The sequence below is a fragment of the Acinonyx jubatus genome, chromosome F2 (genome assembly GCF_027475565.1).
Source record: "Acinonyx jubatus isolate Ajub_Pintada_27869175 chromosome F2, VMU_Ajub_asm_v1.0, whole genome shotgun sequence".
Classification (NCBI taxonomy): Eukaryota; Metazoa; Chordata; class Mammalia; order Carnivora; family Felidae; genus Acinonyx; species Acinonyx jubatus.
This window is the reverse complement of record NC_069394.1, coordinates 13,282,452-13,306,238: the sequence shown is the minus strand read 5'-3', so window position 1 is coordinate 13,306,238 and position 23,787 is coordinate 13,282,452. Positions and strand designations below refer to the sequence as shown.

The 23,787-nt window shown below is 49.8% G+C and overlaps 1 protein-coding gene across 2 annotated transcripts; it reads left to right on the top strand.

Moving 5' to 3' along the window:
• The first annotated feature begins 8,711 nt into the window (after window positions 1-8,711).
• MYC (MYC proto-oncogene, bHLH transcription factor) lies at window positions 8,712-13,832 on the top strand. Of its 2 annotated transcripts, none has more exons than XM_027063916.2 (3): window positions 8,712-9,296; window positions 10,908-11,673; window positions 12,750-13,832. In XM_027063916.2, exons 2-3 carry the CDS (start codon window positions 10,917-10,919, stop codon window positions 13,310-13,312), a joined length of 1,320 nt encoding a protein of 439 aa, XP_026919717.1. In that variant the 5' UTR covers window positions 8,712-9,296; window positions 10,908-10,916; the 3' UTR covers window positions 13,313-13,832. The 2 variants fall into 2 exon arrangements, with proteins under 2 accessions (XP_026919717.1, XP_026919716.1); XM_027063915.2 differs by having other exon boundaries at window positions 8,713-9,296; window positions 10,905-11,673.
• The last annotated feature ends 9,955 nt before the right edge of the window (window positions 13,833-23,787 follow it).

The following is a 23,787-nucleotide window of genomic DNA, read 5'->3' as shown; positions in this document are numbered from 1 at the left end:
GGGGGGCACAGTGGGTTAAGCGTGTCCAGCTTTTCGTTTCGACTCAGATCCTGATCTCATGATTCGTGAGACTGAGCCCCTAGCTGGGCTTTGCCCTGACGGTGCAGAGCCCGCTTGGAATTCTCCCTCTCCCTCGCTCTCTGCCCCCTCCCCCACTCGTGCCAGTTCTCTCTCAAAATAAATAATAAATCAATTTTTTCAAACAAGAAAGACAAGCGGTCATCCACACTTCCAAAACAAACTGGGCTGGGCTGGGTATGCCTCCTTTGGAAGCTCTTTCTGTTTTCCCCAGGGCCCACCGTGCCCCAGGCACTGTGCTAGGCAGACCCTGAGGACCACATGCTCTGTGAATGGCGGCCCCAGAGTTGTGCAACGTGTTGACTTCCTCGGCAGATGCACACGTGAATAAGGCACAATCTGCCCCGACCCCAGAAGCTTCTGCTCAAGGAGTCAGATGTGAAAACCCACCAAAGCAGTACACTGTTAGATTTCCTATCACAAAAGAATGAGGGACCAGTCAAGACTCTCCAGGGAAGGGGGAAATCATCAGGAAAATCTCCTGCAAGAGTACCCATCAGCTGGATTCCCTAAAAGCAGAGACCTCAGACTGGCAGCCCGAGAGCTGAATCTCTCACCGACATGTTTTGTTTCTACATACAATTTTTAAAATTAGTTGCCACCATTTTACAACCCGAATTTCTACCTCTACCTGAGAAATTGGGAGCAGCTGCGGGGCCCGCATGGGCAAACGTTCTCCAGTTTGGTACAGAACCCCCACCACTCCCTATAGCATTCCCCTTTTACATTCCCTGCCAGCCCCTGTAAGCGTCTGAGTTAGCAACCCTTGAACTAAAATCTGATAGGGAGAAACGTGGGCTAGAAGTCAGAGTTTCCAAATCTGGACGTTCATCTGTGCTTTGAAGGAAAAGTTTTTCCAGTGTCCAGGCCAGCTCGCCAGGGCATGAAGGCAGATGTCGATTTCAGCACAAGCCTCGTGTAGCCAGGGACCAAGGTAGTCCCTTGTGCTCTGGACCTTCCAGGACCACTCCCTGGTGGTCAGCCCCTGGACGGCATATGGATTCAGTCAAAGGACGGCAATTCTAACACAATGCCTTGGTTTGTCTTAACTAGGAACAATACATAATTCTGCTTCCAGCATTTTGCTCTCTCTGGATGAACAGGTCTATAAAATGGCATATGCCTGGAATAGTAAGTCCCGTAGCAGTCGGAGTCAGGAGAGGGGTGGGTTAGGAATTAGTCAGCAAACATTAGGTCATCTCTTTGTGATGCCAGACCTCACTTTTTCATCTGTCCAATGACAAGCTTGTATCAGTCCACCATTCTTCATGCTGGATGAAGTGACAGAGGATAGAGATGTTACGCAATCCTCTGTAGAGCACCGTGAAATAGTGATAGATTAAACTTAAAATAGCTCAATAAATAATTTGCTGCTAAATCAAGGATCCATACCAACAACGGCTAACACTCACAAAGTGAGGGCCAGGCACAAGGCTCTGTATGAAATGCACTATCTCATTATCTCCTTCTTACGACATCTTCAATAAGATAAGTGCGACAGTTACGGCAGTCCGATTTTACAGATGAGGAAAATAGGGTTCAGGGAGGTCATGTGACGCGCCAGATTTAGCAAGTGGTCATGACAGAATGGGCCCCCGGGGCAAGCTGATTCCACAGCATCTCCTCATATACTAGATTCTTACGTAGCCAAAAAGTAATTGGAAAAGTCCACCCGTTAGATTTCTCACCTAGGGGCGTGTGAACATGCATCCGTTCTCTGTAACAGGATTAACTAATCACTCACCCAGACGTGACTGCCGACTTGTGACATTTGCGGTCTTGTGGAGGAGAAGAGGATGCCCTTCTCTGATGGCTAGAAAAGGCCACAGCGAGTCTATATTAGCCAGGCATCCCACTCTGAGAGCCACTCTGAGAGCAAACACGTGTGTTTCCAAAGCACTTAACTAGATGTTCTCCAACACTGCTTCCGGCTCCAAACTTTGATGATCCTGTAAGATGGTCATGGGCTTGGGTAGCAAGGGGAGACTCCACAGAGAAAATAGGGCTTTTGCTGGGTCCCGAAAGGAAGGTAATTCTTAGATAAATCCAGAAGAGGCAGTAAGACTAGAGGGACTATCTGAACAAAAGTGCTGAGGGGGAGGCTGGCTTGTCACTCAGAGTGACTATAAATCACCTGTCTCTCTGACATGCAGGCTTGGTGGAAAGAAGAGTAAGAGAAGGTGGAGAGCAGCCGCAGGTGGGCCTAGAATGCCGAGTCCAAGAAATGGAGACTCATTCTCGTCCACTGGAAGCCACGGAAGACTTTTAAATCAAGAAGAGAATGAATCAGTGTGCAAAGATAAATGGGGGTGAGAGTAGGAACAATTAGGAGTCCACTGCGAGACGATTCCAGCAGTTACACGTAGCTACATGTAGGAGGAAGAGCGAGGGAGAGGGGGACCAAACTGGAGAGGTGAGAATGACCTCAGCAGAATGTGGAGCTACACCAGGTATTCCCAACCTGACCCACCGGCCCAACACCTTTCCGTTATGGGGCTGTGCTGGGCACCCCAGGGCATTCTGCCATAGCCCCACCCCTTTGTAACAACTCAGAATGTCACCAGACTTTGCCAAAGATCCCCTTGGGGGGGGGGGGGGCAAAATCACCTCCAGTTAAGAGCCATCGTTTTATGAGACTCAAAAGAGCAATCATTTCCAAAAGCCATCAGTTCCCCTGTAGAGAGAGTAGCAAAGTCAAGAAGGGAAATGGGAAAGAGGTCGTTGGCTTTGGTGATCAGAGTTCACTAGGTACCTTCAAGAAAGCTCCTTCGGTGGGGTGCCCCGGTGGCTCGGTCGGTTAAGCCTCCAACTCTTGATTTCGGCTCAGGTCATGATCTCCAGGTTTGTGAGTTCGAGCTCACATCAGGCTCTGCGTTGACATCCCATGGAGCCTGCATGGGATTCTGTCTCCCTTTCTCTGCCCTTCCCCCACTCACTATCTCTCTCTCTCTCAAAATAAATAAAATTTTTGAAAAAATGAAAAGAAAGAAAAAAGAAAGCTTCTTCTGTAACCAAGTCCACTTGAAAGGAGTTACAGAAAGAACAGACAATCTAAAACGAAGAACAAAGGTGAGCTACCTACAGAAAGCCACAAGCCGGGGTCTGGGACTTCTGCAAGCCCACCAAAGGAGCAGGCTCCCATTCCCACTGGCTTCCAGAGGAAGGTCAGAGATTAAACAGCGAAAATCTCCCCCGGGAGAGTCTCCTTTGCAGTCACCTCCACCTCCAACCCCGCTAGGGTCCATCCTGGGGACAGATGTCGCCCAAAAGGACCATAGCAAAGACAGGCCAAGTGAGCGCCAAAGTGTGGAAACTTCTGAGATTGGCTGGGAGTTAGCACTTACAGAACAATAAACGGAGCCTTTGAAGAGACGAAACAAAGGAACCATTTGTCTCCTCCAGCAGCTACAAAGGAGGCAGGCTCACGGAGGACTGAGGGGTAAAAGAATGCCAAGCTGGAGACGAGACTAGGGTTTACTGGGTCCAACCCAGGACCCTCCGCCAGGATCTGAAGTCAGTGGGTAAGAGAGCAACCAAATGTACTCAACACAACACAGGAAACGTAGGCTCTAGGGTTTTAAGTTAAAAACGTCTATTTTGTTTTTCTTTCTCAGTTGCTTTGAGTTATGCTATATAAAGGTGGGGAGAGGGAGACAACATTTTTAAAAAACATGCATTTTTTTAAAAAGCACAAAGACTTTCTTCAGTGCCTTTTTTGTTACCATACCTGTGAATTAATGATTGGCTGGATTTCATTGACTCGTCTGCTGAAGAGCCTTCCTGAGTTCCTCTTACACGGTTGTCAGGAAAATGCCAGTAAGACTCCCCCCTCCCTTTAACAGTCCCTGGGCCGGCTTGGGTTTGAACCTCATGGCCCTTCTTGCAAAACGATCTTTCTGCTGGAGATCTATATTTGTCATTTTCCCCTCTCTCCTCCCTCCTCAACAGGCCCCACATGACTTCAAGGGGTTTTGAAATTACAACCCAGCCATCCTGAGGGGCTTTATGTCTCACTCCTAAATTGGAACTGGTTGGATCAGCGGGGTCCCGTTTCTGTCTGTATTAGTCACTTCTCTTAACTGTCAAAGATCAACTCCCTCAGTAGGAAAATTTTTGAGGGGTGGGGGAAGAGATATTCAAAGAAGAAGGGAGGTGGGGACTGGTGTGATATTCTACAAGTCACACATTCTGAATCTCTCCTTTCATGTCTCTGGAAAGGATGGAGAAAGTTGGGTCAAACGGCTCATTCTTTCTGCCCCTCTTTCTTTTTTCCCAAGCATGAAGGTGTCACTCACAAAGTCATTGTGAGGATATGCAATTGTGAGAATAAATGGTTCTTATTTGTGCCATCCTGGAGGAAAGAACGTTCTCTGCAGTGACACCGTGTTCCCTTCCAGGAGGCAATCTTAGCGAACTGTTTCCCCGCAGTCCCAACCCTGTGGGTGACAACAAAGCTGCCCATCTGGAGACCTACTTCTTCTTAGAAACCTAGCAACACCCGAAAAAAGGAGAGACACAGCCTCAGAGTGTCCCTAGACCAGCAAACCACTTACCAAAGGAAGTGGAAAGACCAAAGTTGTCCCTTAAAAAGTGTCCTGAAAAGATAAGCCCCAACAGGGGTGGCTGGGTGGCTCAGTCAATTAAGGTCCGACTTCAGCTCAGGTCATGATCTCGCTGTTCATGAGTTTGAGCCCCACATAGGACTCTGTGCTGACAGCTCAGAGCATCTCTCTGACTCTCCCCTGCTCGTGCTTTATCTCTCAAAAATAATCCATACATGTTAAAAAAAAAAAAAAAAAAAGATAAACCCCAACAGCTATCTCTGGGTGATCAGGATTACAAACTTTTGGTTCTCCTATTCCTTTATTTTTCTATTTTACGATTTTTCTTTCACAATAAGCATGAATCACTTTGGTCATCTCCAAAGATACTATTTGCTTTAATCTCCCCAGCCCTTTTCAACCCAGCAAATGTCTACTCTAGATCAAGTGGTTCTTAACAATTACTGAAAGACAGTAAAGTCCCTGAACCTGGCTGAGACCTGATTTTTCCATTTCCTTGGCTGTAAAATGGGATGGCCCCTACTTTGTTTGGAGGCACAAAACAACTCCAAGCTGTTACTTGAAAGTAACACCCCAGGTGGTATCACCAGTCTGGGGGAGAGTGAGGTTGAGCCCCGAACCCACAAGCCACGTATCTGCCTGGGGTGCACACATCCTCAACCGTCCCACACGAGGCTGGCAGAGTTCAGTAGTCAGACATGAAGACAGGGCATATTCTGATTTCACTCATCTGTGGAATTTAAGACACAAAACAGATGAACATAAGGGAAGGGAAGCAGAAGTAATATAAAAAGAGAGAGGGAGACAAACCATAAGAGATTCCTAAGCGCAGAGAACAAACTGAGGGTTGCTGGTGGGGTGTCGCGTGGGGAGAAGGGCTAAAGGGGTGAGGGGCATTAAGGAAGACCCTCGTTGGGATGAACACTGGGTGTTACATGCAAGTGATGAATTCCTAAACTCCATTCCTGAAAAACAATAATAAATATATTTTGATTAAAGAAAAGATAGGGACATTGGCCACCTTTAACAGCTTTCGAAAACTACCCTCTTGAGTTCCAGCTAAACCTACTTTTGCTGTTGTTCTTTGATGGGTTGGATGGTTGGTTTTGTGTTTTGTTGCTTTTGTTTGTGTGTGTCCTGTGGGGTGTAGTCAGTTAGCCTCCCGCAGAGCAAAGCCCAAAGTGCCAGATTCCTGGGAAACCACCCTAAGAGGCCTCTTCCAGGAAGGATCTCCTGTTGCCAAATTTCCTGAGGATATACCTAGATGGTCAGACACTGTCAGAAAAAAAATACTTGAAATGCTCACCCACACGAAGCATAAAGTGTGAATTTCCTTCACATTCGCTACAACCTTTACTGCCCGGTTGTTTGCGGATGAAAACTTTTTATCAAAATGTTCTTTTATACTTTTCTCCAGAGGAATCCCAAATGCCCCTCCCCCATCACTATCAAAAATCTGGCTAGTGTTCACCAGCCCTATTTTTGAAGAAAAAGAAAAGGGTTTTTTTTTTTATACATATATATAATAAAACCCAAATACCCCTCCCCTTCCCCTGCGCCTCGCCTTCCCCCATAAATCCAATGTCTTGGTTGAAAGCTTGGTGGTTAGGAGATGATGGGTTTCTAAGATGTGCGGGCTGAAGCTGGTTTCGCTACTTTAGAGTTTCGTTGGACATTTTTTTCGTGTCTGTACGCGTTTTCAACAAATAGCTTCGGTTCTCCATAGGGTGCTACTCATTGTCACTAAGTAGTGATGGATTTGTTTTCACCACTGCTTATGCGGTTGCCTCTGAACCACTTTTCCTTCCAGCAATTCCCCTCCCTTCCTCTCCTATGCAATCCGCCGGGAGTCGGTAAGGACGGGGCTGGAAACTCTTTTTAAGGAGCCGCCCCGTCCTTTACCCCGAAGGAAACCCCGCGCTCCGGACGCCCCTGCCCCCACCCACTTCCTTGCCTCGGTTGGCATTCGGACACGGCGATCTCGGCTGCCAGTAGAGGGCACACTTACTTTACTTTCGCAAACCCGAGCGCGGGTGCAGTTTGGGGAGGAGGCGGGGGAAAAGACGCTTTGCAGCAAAACCTTGACCAGGGATTGGTCGGTCTCCGAGTTTGCGGCAAAGTCCCGGAGGCCGGAGTAATTTGCAACCCTTAAAGCCGTACTGCGCTGTGCGCTCTGTTTGGAGGAAGTTCCTACTCATTTAACAATTGAAAGCTGCGCTGCAAACTCAACGGGTAATAATTTACCTCAAACACAAACACGCAGTGCAAGATCTCCTCCTCCCCTCTCCCCGATTTTTCTTCTGTTTGGAATGGGGGGGGGGGAAGGAAGGGAGGAAAAGTTTACTTAAAATGCTTTTGGATGAGGGACCACGGTTGGGAAGATTGCCTTTGTTTTTAATGCCCTAGTGTAATGCAAAATAGCAAATCCCGAAGGAATTGGCGGTAGATATTGAATATAGATTAATTTAGGAAGCGAATAAGTCATGTCCTATTCAGCAACATTCTGGGTTGATGTGTACAAGAAATGTTCATAGATGTACGCGGATTATACATAAGCACTTTCACTGTGGTGCTAAAAAAAAAAAAATTAGAATCAGTGAACTAGGAAATTAATGCTTGAAATTTGCCAATTTTTAATTGGCCTAAGACCCACTAAAAAGGCACGTAAGTAATAGATGACTCCTCTACTTTGATCATAATCGATGCTGTGTGTGTGTGTGTGTGTGTGTGTGTGTGTGTGTGTGTGCAGGATCTCGATTCCAATAATCAAGGAGAAAGAAAACCCATGAAGGAAGTTAAGTGTCCGATTTGCCCGAGGAGGAAAGAGTTAACGGTCTTCTTCACCAGGGTCTCTGCAAACTCTCAGGGCAGGGTACTCAAGCTCGCCTCCTCTCCCCTTTCTGGGAACTCTATTCCCGAGGCTTGCGCCCCCCTCCCCAAAATTCTCCCGTCTGGCGCCTTTGATTTCCCCCAAACATGGGAACCCCAGACTGGTGCAAACCGGCGCCACGGGGCGCAAAGAGGATTTGCCTCTTTTCTGAAAGCTGGCTGCGGAATTGGGAACTCGCAGAGTGAGGCGTGGGGGTTGGGGGGTGGGCGTGTTGCGGGTGCAGATCCGCGGGGAGAGGACTGGGGAGGGTCCCGAGTCGCGCGCACCCGCAACCTCGCTCCGCCCAGACCCCTGTTCCGGAACACGCAGAAAAGATCTCAGGGATTAGCGCGTCCTAGGGGAAAAGCCGGCTCCTGCCGAGCCCACTGTAGGTCTGCGTGGGCGGGGCGGGGGCTGGGGGGGGGGGGGTGCCTGCTGCTTTGACAGCAAATTGGGGGATTCATTCGGAGTGGAAGGTATCCAATCGCGATCGATAACTGTACACATATAAGGCACAACACCCCCGACAAATGCAATGGGTGTTTATTCATAACGCAATCTCCCAAGTATACGTGGCAGTGGGCTGCTGAGTTATTTTCAGATTCCAGGCATCCTTTTCCTCCTTACACCTCTTATTATTTGTGCCCGTCGACACTAACACCCCACACCCTCGGAGCGCGCGCGCCCATAAATACCCCTTCTTCCCTCGTCTTCGCGGGATTTATTTTCCAAACGCTGCCCTTTCCCCGGCCTTCGGGAGGCGCCCGTCCACCCGGGACGTGCATGGCGTGGCGGTGGGTACACGGTGTGTTCCGTGTTGAAGGCTCAGCTGTTCCGCCTGCGATGATTTAAGCACGCAAGACAAGTATGCGGTTTGTCCAGCCGCGCGCTGCGCCGGAGGAGCAGCGGAGAAAGGCAGCGGGTTTGAGCGGGAGCAAAAGAAAATGGTAGGCGCGCGCAGTTAATTCACACTGCGCTTTGACTGTTTACATCCGATCGCTCGGCGCACTGGAGTGCCAGGCAGAAAGGGCCGAGTCTCCTCCCCAACCTCCCCCCCCCCCCAACCCCCGCCCAGCCAGTCCTCCGCAGAAGCGCCCCTCCCGGCTCCCAAAGCGGAGGGCGGGGGAGAGAGAAAAAAGATCCTCTCTCGCGAATCCCCGCCCACCGGCCCTTTATATGCGAGGGTCTGCGCGGTCGAGGACCCCCGAGCTGCGCTCTCCCCGCCGCAGCTGCCGCCGCCGGCGTCGCGCCCCGGCTGCCGCCTGGCTCCCTGCCGGCTTCGGGAAGGGCAGGGCTATTCAGGGGCTTGGCGGGAAAAAGAGAACAGAGGGGAGGGATCGTGCCTAGCTCTGTATAAAAGCCGGTTCTTGGGGCTTTATCTGACTCTCTGTAGTAATCCTAGCAAGAGGCAGAGGGAGCGAGCGGGCGCGCCCGCCTGGGTAGAAGAGCAGAGCGAGGCGAGCGAGGCGAGCGATCCGAGTCGCGCTCCGAGCGCCCAGGGAAGGGAGATCCGGAGTGAAAGGGTGCTTCGCCTCCGGCCCACCCCACCCTGCCGGCCGCCCCCTGCCAGCGGTGCGCAACCCCCCGCCGCACCCGCGAAACTTTGCCGGTTGCGGCGGGCGGACACTGTTCCCTGGAACTTACAACACCCGAGCGAGAACGCGACTCTCCGGTCCGCCTATTTGGGGAAACACCTCTCCCCTACGCTGCCCGGGACCCGCTCCTCTGAAAGGGCGCTCCTCGCCGCTTTTCGGACGCTGGATTTCCTTCGGATAGTGGAAAACCCGGTAAGCGCCCGGATCTATTTGTCTTCTCATTTATTTGCCCCACCGCTTTAATGCCGCGACGAGTCGAAGTCGAAAGCCCCAATCGGGGGTCTTTTCTGCCATTCCTGCGCTATTGACACTTTTTCTCAGAGTAGTTGTGGTAGCTCCGGGGTGGGGTGAGGACGACCCAGAACTGGATGGGATAGAGTGGCTTGTCAGGATGGGAGGGAAAACCGGTGCGTTTTTGAAACTCGTCTTTAGAGATTTTTGCTCATGAATACTGACGCTGCTCTCGACCGGTTGGACATTCCTGCTTTATTGCATTAATTGCTTTTGATTTTTTGGAGCGGGGGGGGGGGGGGTGGTGGGGAGGGAGTGCCGCGCTTCGCGGTGGGCAGAGAGCCCTCCCTGTACATCCCGAGCTCCTGGGAGTAAGAATTACAAATTGCGTGTGGGAGCCGGAGAGCTCCGCCGCCGCTGACTTTTACGCGTCTCGGAAAGGGCATTTAAATTTCGGCTTACCGCATTTCTGACAGCAGGAGACAGACACTGCGGCGCGTCCCGCCCGCGGATCCCCGCGGCGTTCACCATTCGCCCCCTGCTCCTTTTAAGAAGTTGGCATTTGGCTTTTTAAAAGAATAATAAAATTAGGGATCTTGGTCTACCGGGGTGCTGGTTCGGACTTGGTGTTGGGGAGGCTCGGGGAGCAGGGAAAAGGGACGCTGGGCAGGGATGGGTCCGATTCTCCCGGAATCGTGGACTCGGGGGAAACGAGGGCAGATCTCCGCACCCACCTCCCCCGCGCCCCTGAGGTGGCGGAGGGAAGGCAGGGAGCGGGGCTCGGGGCTTTCCCAGAACAGCTGCTACCCTCGGCGGGTGAGGGGAAGACGCCCGGCTCCGGGCGCGGAACCGCAGCAGGGGCTCTGGCGCAGTTGCGTCGCCGCGCTGGGTGTTGAAGGGAGGTGCCCCGGTTATTATCTAACACCCCCCTTTTATTTATGGGGGGGGGGCTGTTACGGCCGGCGGCTAGGCTCGCCCCACCAGCCGGCGAGAGACGCGGAGAGAAGCCGGCCGAGGAAGGAAGGGGGACGCGCTGGGAGTGGGGACAGAGGGGCGGCGGGGCGGGGGTGCTGGGAGGGGCGGCGGCGCCGGCTGGGGAAGGAGCGCTGCGAGGGCGCGAGTGGGAACGGGCGCGGCGCGGAGGGGCCCGGCGCGGGAGGGGGCACGCGCAGCCGCTCCCGCCGCGGCGCCTCCCGCCTCCTCCTTCAGGTGGCGCAAAACTTTGCGCCTTCGGGTTTGGCGGATTGTGTTCCCGGCCGCCGCCTCCTCTGGCCGCTTAAGGAGGCCAGAGCCGATTCCGATTGCTCGGCGGCGGCGGCGGCGCGGGCTCCCCGCGGACGCGAGCTCCGCCGGCGCTCCGCGGCTGGCTCACCGAGTGTGCGTCCCAGATAGCAGGGGGCCACCTGGACGGGGTGGGAGGGGTGCCCTTCGCCGCCGCTGGCCCCGGCTGGGGCTCGCGCTGGAAGGGGAGCGGCTCGGCATCCGGGCGCGCGCTGCGCAGGGGCTGCGGCACCCACCCCAGACCCCCCTTCGCTCAAGACCTCCCCCCCCTTTGTGTGCCCCCTTCAGCAGGCTGCCGCGATGCCCCTCAACGTCAGCTTCGCCAACAGGAACTATGACCTCGACTACGACTCGGTGCAGCCCTATTTCTACTGCGACGAGGAGGAGAACTTCTACCAGCAGCAGCAGCAGAGCGAGCTGCAGCCGCCGGCGCCCAGCGAGGATATCTGGAAGAAATTCGAGCTGCTGCCCACCCCGCCGCTGTCCCCGAGCCGCCGCTCGGGGCTCTGCTCGCCCTCCTACGTCGCCTTCGCGTCCTTCTCCCCCCGGGGGGACGACGACGGCGGCGGCGGCAGCTTTTCCACGGCCGACCAGTTAGAGATGGTGACCGAGCTGCTGGGAGGAGACATGGTGAATCAGAGCTTCATCTGCGACCCGGACGACGAGACCTTCATCAAAAACATCATCATCCAGGACTGCATGTGGAGCGGCTTCTCGGCCGCCGCCAAGCTCGTCTCGGAGAAGCTGGCCTCCTACCAGGCTGCGCGCAAAGACAGCGGCAGCCCGAGCCCCGCCCGCGGGCCCGGCGGCTGCCCCACCTCCAGCTTGTACCTGCAGGACCTGAGCGCCGCCGCCTCCGAGTGCATCGACCCCTCCGTGGTCTTCCCCTACCCGCTCAACGACACCAGCTCGCCCAAGCCCTGCGCCTCCCCCGACTCCGCCGCCTTCTCTCCGTCCTCGGACTCTCTGCTCTCCTCGGCGGAGTCCTCCCCGCGGGCCAGCCCCGAGCCCCTGGCGCTCCACGAGGAGACACCGCCCACCACCAGCAGCGACTCTGGTAAGCTGGGCCCCTCCCGGCCCGTCCGAGGGGGCGGCTGGGTGCCCTTCCTGTTCTCATTCCACTGGCCGCTTCTGCCGACCCCGGCTTTTCTCTTTTCTTCTATTCGGGAAGGGAAATGCTAGATCTGGAAGGGTCTGGGAGCTCATCCCGGAACCCTGGGCTTTAGGGTTTCCTCCCATCCCCTCTCCTAAGACCGCCCCAGTGGCCGGCCCCCTCCTCTCCCTCCCTCCCCTTAGGAATTTCTTTGGGGTTTTTCAATCTTCTGGCTTATCTTGCAACTCAATCCACTCCCTCTTAGTTTTCTTCAGCATTTTAATTGCCCCCGCGGTGGGGGTGTGCGAGAAGCGGGAGAGGAGGGGATTGATCTCTGAGAGCGGAGGGATGGCTTCCCTCCTCCCTTCTGAGTAGTTCTTGGGTTTTCCTGGACTAGGAGCCACAAAAAAATGAAGATGGGCAGTGGACAGAGGCAGAGCGGCCTGCCTCCCAGGCGCTGTGACCTAGTGACAGTGGCTTTAGATGGGCTGAAGAGCCTGGGATCTGGTCAGCCTGTTTGGAACACTTAAAAGCAAATCCTTGCCAAAATTGGGCTTTTTTCCTCCCCCCACCCCTAGAACTTTTGGCAAAGCCGCAAGAATTTTTTTTTTCCTTTTTGCCCTTCCAGTAAAATAGGGAGTTGCTAAAGTCATACCAAGAGACTCTATCATTTGCAACACCTGAAGGGTTCTTGGTAAAGTCCCTTAAAAAGAGGAGGTGCTTGGGAATGTGCTTTGCTTTGGGTGTGTCCAAAGCCTCATTAAGTCTTAGGTAAGAATTGGCATCGATGTCTTATCCTGGTAAATTGTAATTTTCTCATCTGTGCCGTAAACCCAGCTGTCATTCTCCCTTTCTGACTCTGCCTTCGTTGCGAGAAGAGCTGGGTTGATTGGCTAATTTGTTCTCCGGGGATGACTTTGTGCCAGGGCCCTTTCTCACAGGATAACGCCTTATATTTGCATAGCATTAATTTAATCTGGTCCTTGATTGCTGTGAGGACACGTCGCTAACCCGCGCGTTTTCTTTTTCCTTTCTTAAAGAGGAAGAACAAGAGGAAGAAGAAGAAATTGATGTCGTTTCTGTGGAGAAAAGGCAGCCCCCTGCCAAAAGGTCGGAATCGGGGTCACCCTCTGCCGGAGGCCACAGCAAACCTCCTCACAGCCCGCTGGTCCTTAAGAGATGCCACGTGCCCACCCATCAGCACAATTACGCAGCGCCCCCCTCCACTAGGAAGGACTACCCAGCCGCCAAGAGGGCTAAGTTGGACAGTGGCAGGGTCCTGAAACAGATCAGCAACAACCGCAAATGTATCAGCCCCAGGTCTTCGGACACGGAAGAGAACGACAAGAGGCGGACGCACAACGTCTTGGAACGCCAGAGGAGAAACGAGCTGAAACGGAGCTTTTTTGCCCTGCGCGACCAGATCCCAGAGTTGGAAAACAACGAAAAGGCCCCCAAGGTGGTTATCCTTAAAAAAGCCACCGCGTACATCCTGTCCGTCCAAGCAGGGGAGCAAAAGCTCATTTCGGAAAAGGACCTGTTGAGGAAGCGACGAGAACAGTTGAAACACAAACTTGAACAGCTAAGGAACTCTTGTGCATAAATCCACCTATTGGAGGGAGGAACTGGAGTTGCTCGTGAATTCTCACTTGTTACTAAGGGAAAGTAAGGAAAAAGCTTCCTTCTCACAGAACTGTAGCAACTCCTCATATCTGAACTTGTTTCAAATGCATGGTCAAGTGCAACCTCACAACCTTGGCTGGGTCTTAGGATTGAAAGGTTTAGCCATAATGTAAACTGCCTCAAATGGAATTTTGGGCATAAAAGAACATTTTTTTATGCTTGCCATCTTTTTGTTTGTTTGTTTTCCTTTAACAGATTTGTATTTAAGACTTGTTTTTAAAAAATGTGTCAAGTTTACCCCGTTTTCCTGTGTAAATATGGCCATTAAATGTAAATAACTTTAATAAAACGTTTATAGCAGTTATACAAGAATTCAAACCATGTATTATAAACCATAATTTTTTTTATTTAAGTACATTTTCCTTTTTAAAGTTGATTTTTTCTATTGTTTTTAGAAAAAATAAAATACGTGGCAAATATATAATTGAGCCAAATCTTAAGTTGTGAGTGTTTTGTTTTTCTTGCCTTTTTTTTCTATTTTCTTTTCATCAATTCCAATTAACAGAATTTGGCCCTCAAGGGAATGAGTTTACAAAGATGGAGAAAGAAGTTATTGAAAGGGCAAGGGCTTTGCTTTGTTCAAATGGGTCTGGGTCCTTAAGGTCTTTTAAATTCTGAGGGTTATAAGATGCTTCCTGGAGATCTGTGATAGGGGCCAGAGTTGCTACTTGGAAGAATGAACAGGCAGTAAGCTGGTGAGAAGGCAAAGGGATGCCAGAGGTTAAAGATAAGTTAAGTATACAAAGGGGGTAAGGTTTGCGGGGAGGGGGGTGGGAGGAAGATGAAGAAACTTCATTTGGTTAACCCATGCCACTCCCAGGCTACATTCAAACCCAGAAGGTAGGAACCAGCCCCCTGCTTGCCTCTATGCTAGGCGAGGGAGGCAAGTTATTAACCCTATTTTACAAACAATGAAATGTAGGGGCGTAGAGGGGTTTTGTAATTTCTCTGCAGCCACGGGGCCATGCTGTAAAACACTGAATCCAGGTCACCGCCACCCCCACCCCCCCCCACCCCCATTTTTTGAAAAACAACACTTCACTATCATGCCTTAGCTCATCCTGTGTCTAAAGTGCCGGGGTCAAGAATGCTTTTGGCTTGGGGCCTGATGGACTGACTAATCACCATACTAACCTACTTAATGTGCCAGGCATTCTTGTAAGCATTTTCCTTACAATAATTGCACAGCAGCCCATGACGGGCATCAGCCCAATGTTGACTTCCTTATGGTAGAAGGGGGAACTGAGGCACAGAAAGACTCCTCCATGTGCCCAAAGACCACTGATGATGAACAGTAGAGCCAAGATTCAAACCCAAGGAGTCCACTCATAACACAGGTTATGTTATGAGGCTAGACCTCCTCTGTCAAACAAGCCGGTGGGAATAGACTGGCTGCTCACGCAGGAGTCACCAGTCTAGCGGATTATGTGCTGTGAATTTCAACATTCGGGCCCTGTGGGACATCAGTTCCCCCTTTCTTGCTTGTTGTGTTTCATTTCGTTATTTTGTTCATTGTTTCTTAAAATTTTTTTTAGTGTTTATTTATTTTTGAGAGAGAAACAGAGTGCAAGTGCGGGAGGGGCAGACAGAGGAAGACACAGAATCCGAAACAGGCTCCAGGCTCTGGGCTGTCAGCACAGACCCCTAATAGGGGCTCGAACTCATGGACTGCAAGATCATAACCTGAGCCAAAGTCAGACACTTAACCGACTGAGCCACCCAGACGCCCCTCATGTTTTGTTTATGAGAAACCCACAAGTCATTCGCTCCTACCTTAGCCATTTGTTAAATGAGATTCACCCATTGCTCCTGGGAAGCAGCCAGTTTGGAGAATTACTGTTCAGATCATAAAATAAAACACATTTACTCTTCGTCACGTGAGTCATTTTGGAAACTACAAACTCCTCCCCTTCAACCTCTGATACAGGGACACTCATGACACCTGGTTATCGTTAGAACATGAAAAGGCATTTTTAAATGGAGATATTATTAATTATAAGGCTTCGCAAACCCAGGAACTGGCACATTGACTACTTAAGCGAATGGAAGTTACTATCGCTGTTCTAATCATCTTGCCGTTCCAGCCTCAGAGTAGATTCAGATCCTGGACTCTTTAGAACTTTAATCCACCACCACCAGCATCAACCACCACCCAAACATCAATAAATAATTACTGTCTGTGGTTCGGAACTCTAGGATAATTTATTCAAGCCCTTAATGTCTTTTTCTGGATCCTTTGTTTTGGATCCTAAGTCCCACCCTAATAGTTTCATGTAGTCACACCCTATACCCTAAATTCAAAGGGAGATACAATCCACAGAAGTGCAATAGTTCAAAGTGTTACAAAAGCGGGGGCGATCTTAAAAGATTCATTCTTTGTCCCCTTGTGGCTGGAGTGCAGTTCTGGAGCAACTCACTTGAGAACAAGGAAGGTGTTAATTTGAATCAGTCCAGGCGAGCAGGCGGAATAGGAGAGAGTGTTCCTCACTGGGAAAACAACTCCCTGTTCCAAATTATCAGGAAACAATTTAACGATGCAGAGCTTGGCTGTGGGGAGGGAAGGGAATCATCCCAGCTGCGGAGTTTAGGCCTCTCTCTCAGGTATATGAAGCTAGAGAAAGGTCTCAAAACAGAGCAAATGCCAACTTTTTTTCCAGAAAGTCAGGCCGATCTTGACCCCAACACAGATTGGTTCCCAGAGCCAACCCTGAGGGTCCCCAGGGTCTACGCCATTGTTTGATCTATCTTGTAGATAAGAATAATCAGGAATCAGAGGTGGAGGGGAGGAGCTTGCGATTTTGTGGAGAATCAACGGGAAGGAATGAGCTACTACTGACGATGCCTCTTACCCCAGGACAATGTCCAGGAATTAATGACTACCCCAGGGGATTCTGGGGGTGATTCTGTGTAGGGATGGAATGTATAAAGAGGAAGGAAGTGTTATTTCATGCTGCCATTTGGAAGCAACAAAGGAGATCCACGTTATAAAAACAATCAAATGTTTAAATGAACAAAGTTTTCACCACCCTGGCCTAAGAGTCACAGCTAGGATAAGACAAACTCTGGCACAAAGCTTGGGAAAGAAGGCAAGTGTTAGGGGGTTTTCTGTGGTTGGTTTGTAACAGCTTATGATTGGCTCAGTCAGTAATAATTTCTTAGCATACACGCTAGGGGCCCTGAAGCATTTCTTCCCAACAATAAATAATCCTTCGGCTCGAAAATGTTGAAGGGTGTCCCACAACACTATCTATAAATGCACGGGTAGCTTTACGAAAGCCTCCTCGTTTAAGGTTATAGACCATTACAGGCCTATTTCAAAGGAGAAGGAGGGTGAAAACAAGCTAATAGGATGAGAACAGAGACGCATTTAAAAAAATAAAACTAAAAAGACTCTACACCCACCACTGAGACTGTGGCAATAATCTTTCTCTATTCTAGATCCTTCCGGAGAGAATTTAGACTCATTCCCAAGAATGTTTGTCTTGCCTAACTGGTGGGAGGTGATCATCCTTGAGATGCTTTTGCGTTTTGTTTTTAATGCCATTTCTCTCAATATTAGTCCCTACCCAGAAGACATCGTTGCGGGGTGCCAGAGCCAGTGGGATGTAGATCTTCTAAGGTTGAAAGGAATGTTCTTTGTTTTTAAACAATGCCTTGAGAGCTCAGCCACAAACCGGAACACTCTCTTCCCATTGTTACCCCACCAGCTGATCCAGGGATAAAACAAGCCAGTGCAGTCAGGGGTCTACAGGGGTGGGGAAAGGGAGAGCTTGGAGAGAGAGAATTAACCTTCATCACACACCTACTATCTGCCAAACCCTCTATCTCCTGGTCCCTCACAACAGCCCAGCTGGAGAGGGATTGTTGCCTATGACAATGCTGAAGGTGCCACAAGTTCAATAGCTCTCACTACGTGCCAAACACTTCGCGTACATTATCTTTCTTCATCCCCAAGGCAACTCTTAGGAGATAAATTCTATTTCCAATCCCCATTTTATACATAAAGAGATTGAAATATGGAGAGATTAAGTAGCTTGACGACATTCACAGAACTGGCAAAATGGTGACAGCGGGAATTATTCATTGGTTCATAAACATTTACTAAGCACCTACTGTGTGCCTACACTGTACTGGGTGTGGGAAGAGATGCTCAGAAAGGTCCTGGCCCTGAGTCACCTATAGCCTGGTCGAGAACCAAGAACTGGTAATCAGCCTCTACGTTATTTCAAAACACTTTTAGGGGTGCCTGGGCGGCTCAGTCAGTTGAGCATCTGACTCTTGACTTTGGCTCAGGTCATGATCTCATGGTTTATGAGTTTGAGCCCTGCATCTGGCTCCATGCTGACAACGCAGAGCCTGCTTGGGATTCCGTTGCTCCTTCTCTCTCTTGGCCCCTCCCCTGCTTCCTCTCTCTCTCTCTCTTTTTCTCTCTCTCTCAAAATAAATAAATAAACATTTCTTTAAAAATAAAATCTTTAGGGGCGCCTGGGTGGCTCAGCTGGTTGGACATTCAGCTTTGGCTCAGGTCATGATCTCACAGCTGGTGAGTACGAGCCCCACGATCTGCTCTGTGCTGACAGCTCAGAGCCTGGAGCCTGCTTTGGATTCTGTGTCTCCTTCTCTGCCCCTTCCCCAGCTCACACTGTCTGTCTGTCTGTCTGTCTCTCTCTCTCTCTCTCTCTTTCTCTCTCAAATAAATATTAAAAAACAAACATAAGTAAATGAATAAATAAAATCTTTAAGGGCGCCTGGGTGGCTCAGTCGGTTGAGCGTCCGACTTTGGCTCAGGTCATGGTCTTGCAGTCTGTGAGTTCGAGCCCTGCGACAGGCTGTGTGCGATAGCTCAGAGCCTGGATCCTGCTTCTGATTCTGTATCCCCCTCTCTCTCTGCCCCACCCCTGCTTGTCCTCTGTCTCTGTCTTTCAAAAATGAATAAACATTTAAAAAATTAAAATATAAATAAAATCTTTAAAAAAATAAAATAAAACACAGTGTTTACTATGAAGCAGGATGGAATTGAAAGTCTCTTCTGAAGACCCCACCCCTTTCCCTCAGGGAAAATAGAATCAAGGATAGACCTCAAGAAATGCTGGAAGTTAAGAGACCCTAAAATACAGAGAACAAACTGAGGGTTGTTGGGGGTGGGGTGGGGTGGGGAGTTAAATGGGTGATGGACATTAAGAAGGACACTTTTTGGGATGAGCACCGGCTGTCATATGTAAGAGATGAATCACTGGGTTCTATTCCTGAAGCCAAGACTACACTAACCTGAATATAAATTAAAAAAAAAAAAAAAGTGCTGGAAGGGGAACAAAGGACAAGGGTCATCAGAGGGACGGAGGAAAGGTAGAGGAAAATGGTATCACTGAAGCCAGCAGGAAGCCCTTCTATGAAAGCAGACAGAGGTGCAGCAAGATGCACAGAAAATGGTCCCTTAAACTAAGCGACATGGAGGCATCTTCTTGGCCACGCCTCCTCCCCAGGATCCTCCCTCTTCGTGAATCAGTTCCTCACTTCAAACAGCTGCCCACTCATTTCCCCCCACATCCTGCCCTCCTACAACACCTTCTCCAGGAGCTCCTGAAGTGTGATGCCTACACCATCGGCATCAATGTCACCCGTGAATTGGTCCCAAATGCAAACATAGTCCACATAGTCCCCTGAATTAGCATCCCCAGAGATGGGAACCAGGAAACTGTGCTCTAACAAGCCTTCTGGGGCTTGAAAAAGTTGAAGAGCCGCTGCCTTCTCCATCACTGCCCCCCTAGTGATCTTTCTAAATCACAAATATGCTCTTCCCATGCCTAAAACCCTTCAGACAGAAGTTTCCTGCTACCATTCCGATGAAGTCCAAAGCTGTTCTACACCCCCAAAGTCCTCCACAACTGCCTTCCGCCCACTCACAGGTCTCATCTCTCTGGTTTCCCTACGTCCTGCAAGATTTTTCAGACATTTTGCTCCCTCTGCCCAAAACACGGTTGACCCACCACCCACTCATCCACCAACACTGAGCCTACAGGCCTGACAAGCTTCTTGCTCATCTTTCATGGCTCACCTTCTAGTACTCTCTGACCACGGAGACGAGGTTCCTCAGGAGACTAGGACTACCTGTCCAAACATTTCTTGTTCTTAGAGAGATCACCTGTGGCTTTGAGAAATGGAACCACATAGGTCCTGTTCAACAAACCCTCGCTCGGCACCAGCATAAATGCCTGGTATCAGACAGCGACTCAACAGTTCCTTCATGAATGGGCTGAATGAAGAGCCATTGTCAAGCAAAGTGAAAACGTGTCTCACTAACCTTTTCAAGAAGGGTAGCTGTGAGGATAAGGAAAGAGATAAATACATCCAGTGAAGACAGGACTTTGTCTGGTTTCATTTGCTTGAGTGGATTTTGGTTTTATCTTATTGAACATGGGAGAGATCATTCATTTGTATGCTGATGGGGCAGAGCTGAAGGGGAGAGAACCAAAGATACCAGAGAAAAGAGAGATGAAGCCAGGTGTAGCCACCTCAAGGACAGCTTCCATTTTTATCTCTCCGGTACCTATCACCTTGCTTGGAATTCCAAAGGCCCTCAGCGGTGTGTGGAATGTGAGTGAGCTAAGGAGGGGGATGCGTTCTAGACATGGTGACTCCTGCAGAGAATGATTCTTCTAGGCGGTGATGGCAGTGGTCAGCCCAAGTCTCCTGCATCCTCTGGGCTCCCAGGACCCTCTGCAATCTCTCTGTCACACACCATGTTTGCCTGTGTTAGAAATAATGTTTAATTCTCTTTTTTTCTTGCTAGTCTCTGAACTCCTGAAGAGCAAAGTCTATGACTTTCTCTCTCCCTGTTGCACCCTGTAGGGCAAGCAAGCATATGTCTGATATCCAAAATTGTGTTGAATGGATGAGTGAGTATATCAACAAATGGATGGATGAACGAATGTATTTGCCATACATGTTAAGTCTCTACTTCCTGGGGCCATCAATCTTTTTTTAATCTGTTCAACCCTATGCTTTGTGCTGAGCTCCTGCCAAATCTTCCCCCCCGCCCCTGCTGTCTCCATAACTCGTCCTGGACAGCAGGAGCCTCCGCAATAGCTTCTCTGAGTCTATCAGTCAGGATCTCTAGATTACCAGCAGCAGAAACCCAGCTTTAATTGGCAAATGAAAAAGAGAAAGAGAGAGAGAGAGAGAAAGAGGGAAGAAAAGAAAGAAGAAAAAGTAGACGTTAGCTTATGTCCCTGAAAGGGCCCAGAGGTGACTGGATCTAGAGGCTCAAAAGGTAGCCGCAAGATTCTTTCCATGCCCTCATCTCAGTTGGGACCTCCCCACCCTAGCTGGGGGCAAAGATAGCTGCTGGCCGCCCAAGGCCCACATCCGCTCCTCAGAAGGCTTCTGATTGGTCTCCTAGGATCACATGCCAGGGAGGCTGGTCTAGCGCAGATTCAGACCTGAGGCTGGTTGGTCAACCTGGCTCTTAGCCCCCTTCCAGTGGTAGAGCATCGTCTGCCAGCCCCCTCCCTCAGGGGGAAAGACAGTCCCTGGAAGGAGAAGATGGGCCCACGAAAAGAAAAGGTCTTGCCCAGAATGACCCACTGGATCATTCTGGTGCTAAACTAGAGATTCCCAGGGTCCACCTCAGAGCTACTGAACCAGAATGTCCAGAGGGCGGGGCCTAGGATCCCATACTTTTTTCAAAGTTCCAAAGTGCCAGGAAGGAACAAGTCAATCTGAGAACTAACGTCGGAGCTGAAGGCACCTGGCTTCGGAAGTCTCACAGACCTGAGCTGCAATCTGGCTGTGCCACCATCTGGCTGTGTGGCCCAGGCCAAATGACTGCTGCTCGGAGCTTGACTTTCCCAACTGGCCGGGGGAACAGAAAATAAAGGGGTGGCCGGGGGTGGGGTGGGGGTATATGGGAATCGTACTTCGCTGCCAGGGCTTTTGAGAGAATTCAGTGAGGTATGAGATGAGAGATGGTCTAGCACAGGTTCAGTAAATGAGAATTTCCTCTCCCTCCTTCCCCTTCTCACTCTCCATTTTAATGCATCACCAAGTCCTGTAGATTCTACCTCTGAAGCACCTTTCGGTTCTGTGCACGTGCCTCCTTACCCTGACTCCCACCTTCTTTTCACCTACCATCATCTTTTGTCTGGGTCCCTACAGTAGCTTCTCACTGCCTCTAGTCTGGTCTCCTCAAAGGCACGGGAACAGCCTTCAAAAGATGGCTGATCAGATCATTCTCCAAACTGTAATAAGAGTTTCCTGGCTCTTCTTCCTCTGACTGTAAAGTACAAGTATCTTTGTATCCATTCGTGATCTGCCCCCAGCTTACTCCTCCAGCCTCAGGCCAAATCGCTCCCTCTGATACAGGCTATAACTTTATCAAGGCAATTGCATTTCTTCTGAAATGCCAAGCACATTCTCTCCTCCGAATCTCTCCTCCTGCTTTTCCCTCCATCTGAATGATGTTTATCTCCACCGTGTCTCATTTTGAATGTCACCTCTTCAGGAAAGCCCTCCCTGATCTCTGTCCCCTTCGTTCCCTTTTCCATGTTTATCTTGTTCAGAGTGGCTAAGGACAGTTAAGCACTGCGCCTCCCTCCTCATTCACCACGTTGTTTGCCTGTTTTATGTTATCTCACCACATCCCCGTGAGATGAAAACACTCACTTCCTCATCGTGCACATTAGCATACTGAGACTGAGAACCATCAGGTAACTTTCTCAAGGTCGTACAGCAAAGCAATGTCGGATCAGCATCCCAATGCTAGGTGATCTGGTTCCATGTCACCTGGTTTCTCCACTTCCTGCTACTTCCGGTCTATCACACTACAGTGAGATTGCCTATGTGTTCCTCTTGCTTCCCCCATTGGAACTGGAGCTACTGTTTCGATATTTCCAATGCTTAGCGCTGACTAAACACAAAGGGACCCAATTCATGTTGCTAAATAAATGCAGTCAGCGCACTCATGTGCTGAGATCTGTGGCCAGAAAGAGATGGATGACAAATTTACGTCCAAAGGAGTTTGTTCCCGCCACGCTGTTTCAGGGTTAGGATATGGGACACGTAGTAGAAAGCTTGAGGCAATCTTATCCTTTGCTTTCTAGATGAAGCCCCTAGAGAAGATATAGTCTTCCCAAGGGCCTTCGACTAGGCTGATTTGGTTCAAGATGTCAGGTCTTCTGAGCTAAAGGATTTGTTTCCTTGCCTTACTTGAAACCGGTGTAACCTCCTAAAGTAGGGGCAACTTACCACCAGCCCAGTCCCCAAGCCCATGCTAGGTCCTAATCCCACTCTCAGACTTTCCCAGTCAACAAATATTTATTGAATACCTCCTACATACAGAGCAGATGCCACTGTGGAAGAAATCAATTTAACAATGTAGTCAAGAAGCATGACATTGAACAAGTATTTACATGAGTAATTAACTAAAGAAATTCAAGGACCCAAAGCAGTGGGAAGAACAGAGCATTATGGGGGGTGTCTGACAGCCTAGGAACTCAGGGACCCTGTTCAGCCAAGACCTGGAGAATGGGTCTGGGTTAGTCAGGCCAAATATTCTGGGACCCTACCACTACTCAGAGAACCCAGAGCAAACTAGAATGGAAGGAGTGGATGGTGTACAAGAAAAACATCCCCGGATGAAGCCCAAGGGGTGGGCTCCAAGCCAGCTCACCCAGAAGCCTCATGAAGGAGTATGGACTACAGTCTAAGAAGGAGTTCACGTCATTCCCGCCATGTTTGTTGGATCCTCTGGTCATGGTGGCACCATATTCCCATAGCTTTGGGTTGCAGTCAAGTCGAAAGTCATTGTGCTGATTTTATGCCCTGCCGTTGTCTGTGCCCATCATATTTTGTACCTTTGTCTGTAACATAGATCAGTAAGCCTAGGCCAAGTGACCATTACTATTAAGTTCATAACAATAATAATCGTAGTAACACTAACATTTATCAAGTATTTTCTGTGGGCCCAGTACTTTGCAAAACACTTCTTGTGATTTTTCTCCTTAAATCTTCATGAGCACCACATGAATGGGAAGCTATGATTATTCTCACTTTATAGATAAGGGGAAAGAAACAAAACTCAGAGGAAAATTAAGTAAATCATTCAGGGGCCCCAAGTGAAAAGGTGGAAGAAAGGGCATTCAAACCCAGGCCTGCTCCACTCCCCTGCCTGATTCCTCACCTGTCACATCCTACTGCTACAATCCTTTGCAAAGTCCTGAAGGCTCAAAAACCATGATGGCCTGTGCTAGTCTATTTTTAAGCAGTTTCAGATAGTGTGAACTTTTCAAAAAAGCTTTAATGTTTATTTCTGAGAGAGAGAGGGAGACCACAAACAGGGGAGGGGCAGAGAGAGAGGGAGACACAGAACCTGAAGCAGATTCCAGGCTCCAGGCTGCC

What these genes read in the sequence shown, in the direction of transcription:
- MYC (XM_027063916.2), top strand. Translation starts at nt 10,917, where the DNA reads ATGCCCCTCAACGTCAGCTTCGCCAACAGGAACTATGACCTCGACTAC. An exon ending in CACCACCAGCAGCGACTCTG is followed by an intron (nt 11,674 to 12,749) that starts GTAAGCTGGGCC and finishes CCTTTCTTAAAG; the next exon opens with AGGAAGAACAAGAGGAAGAA.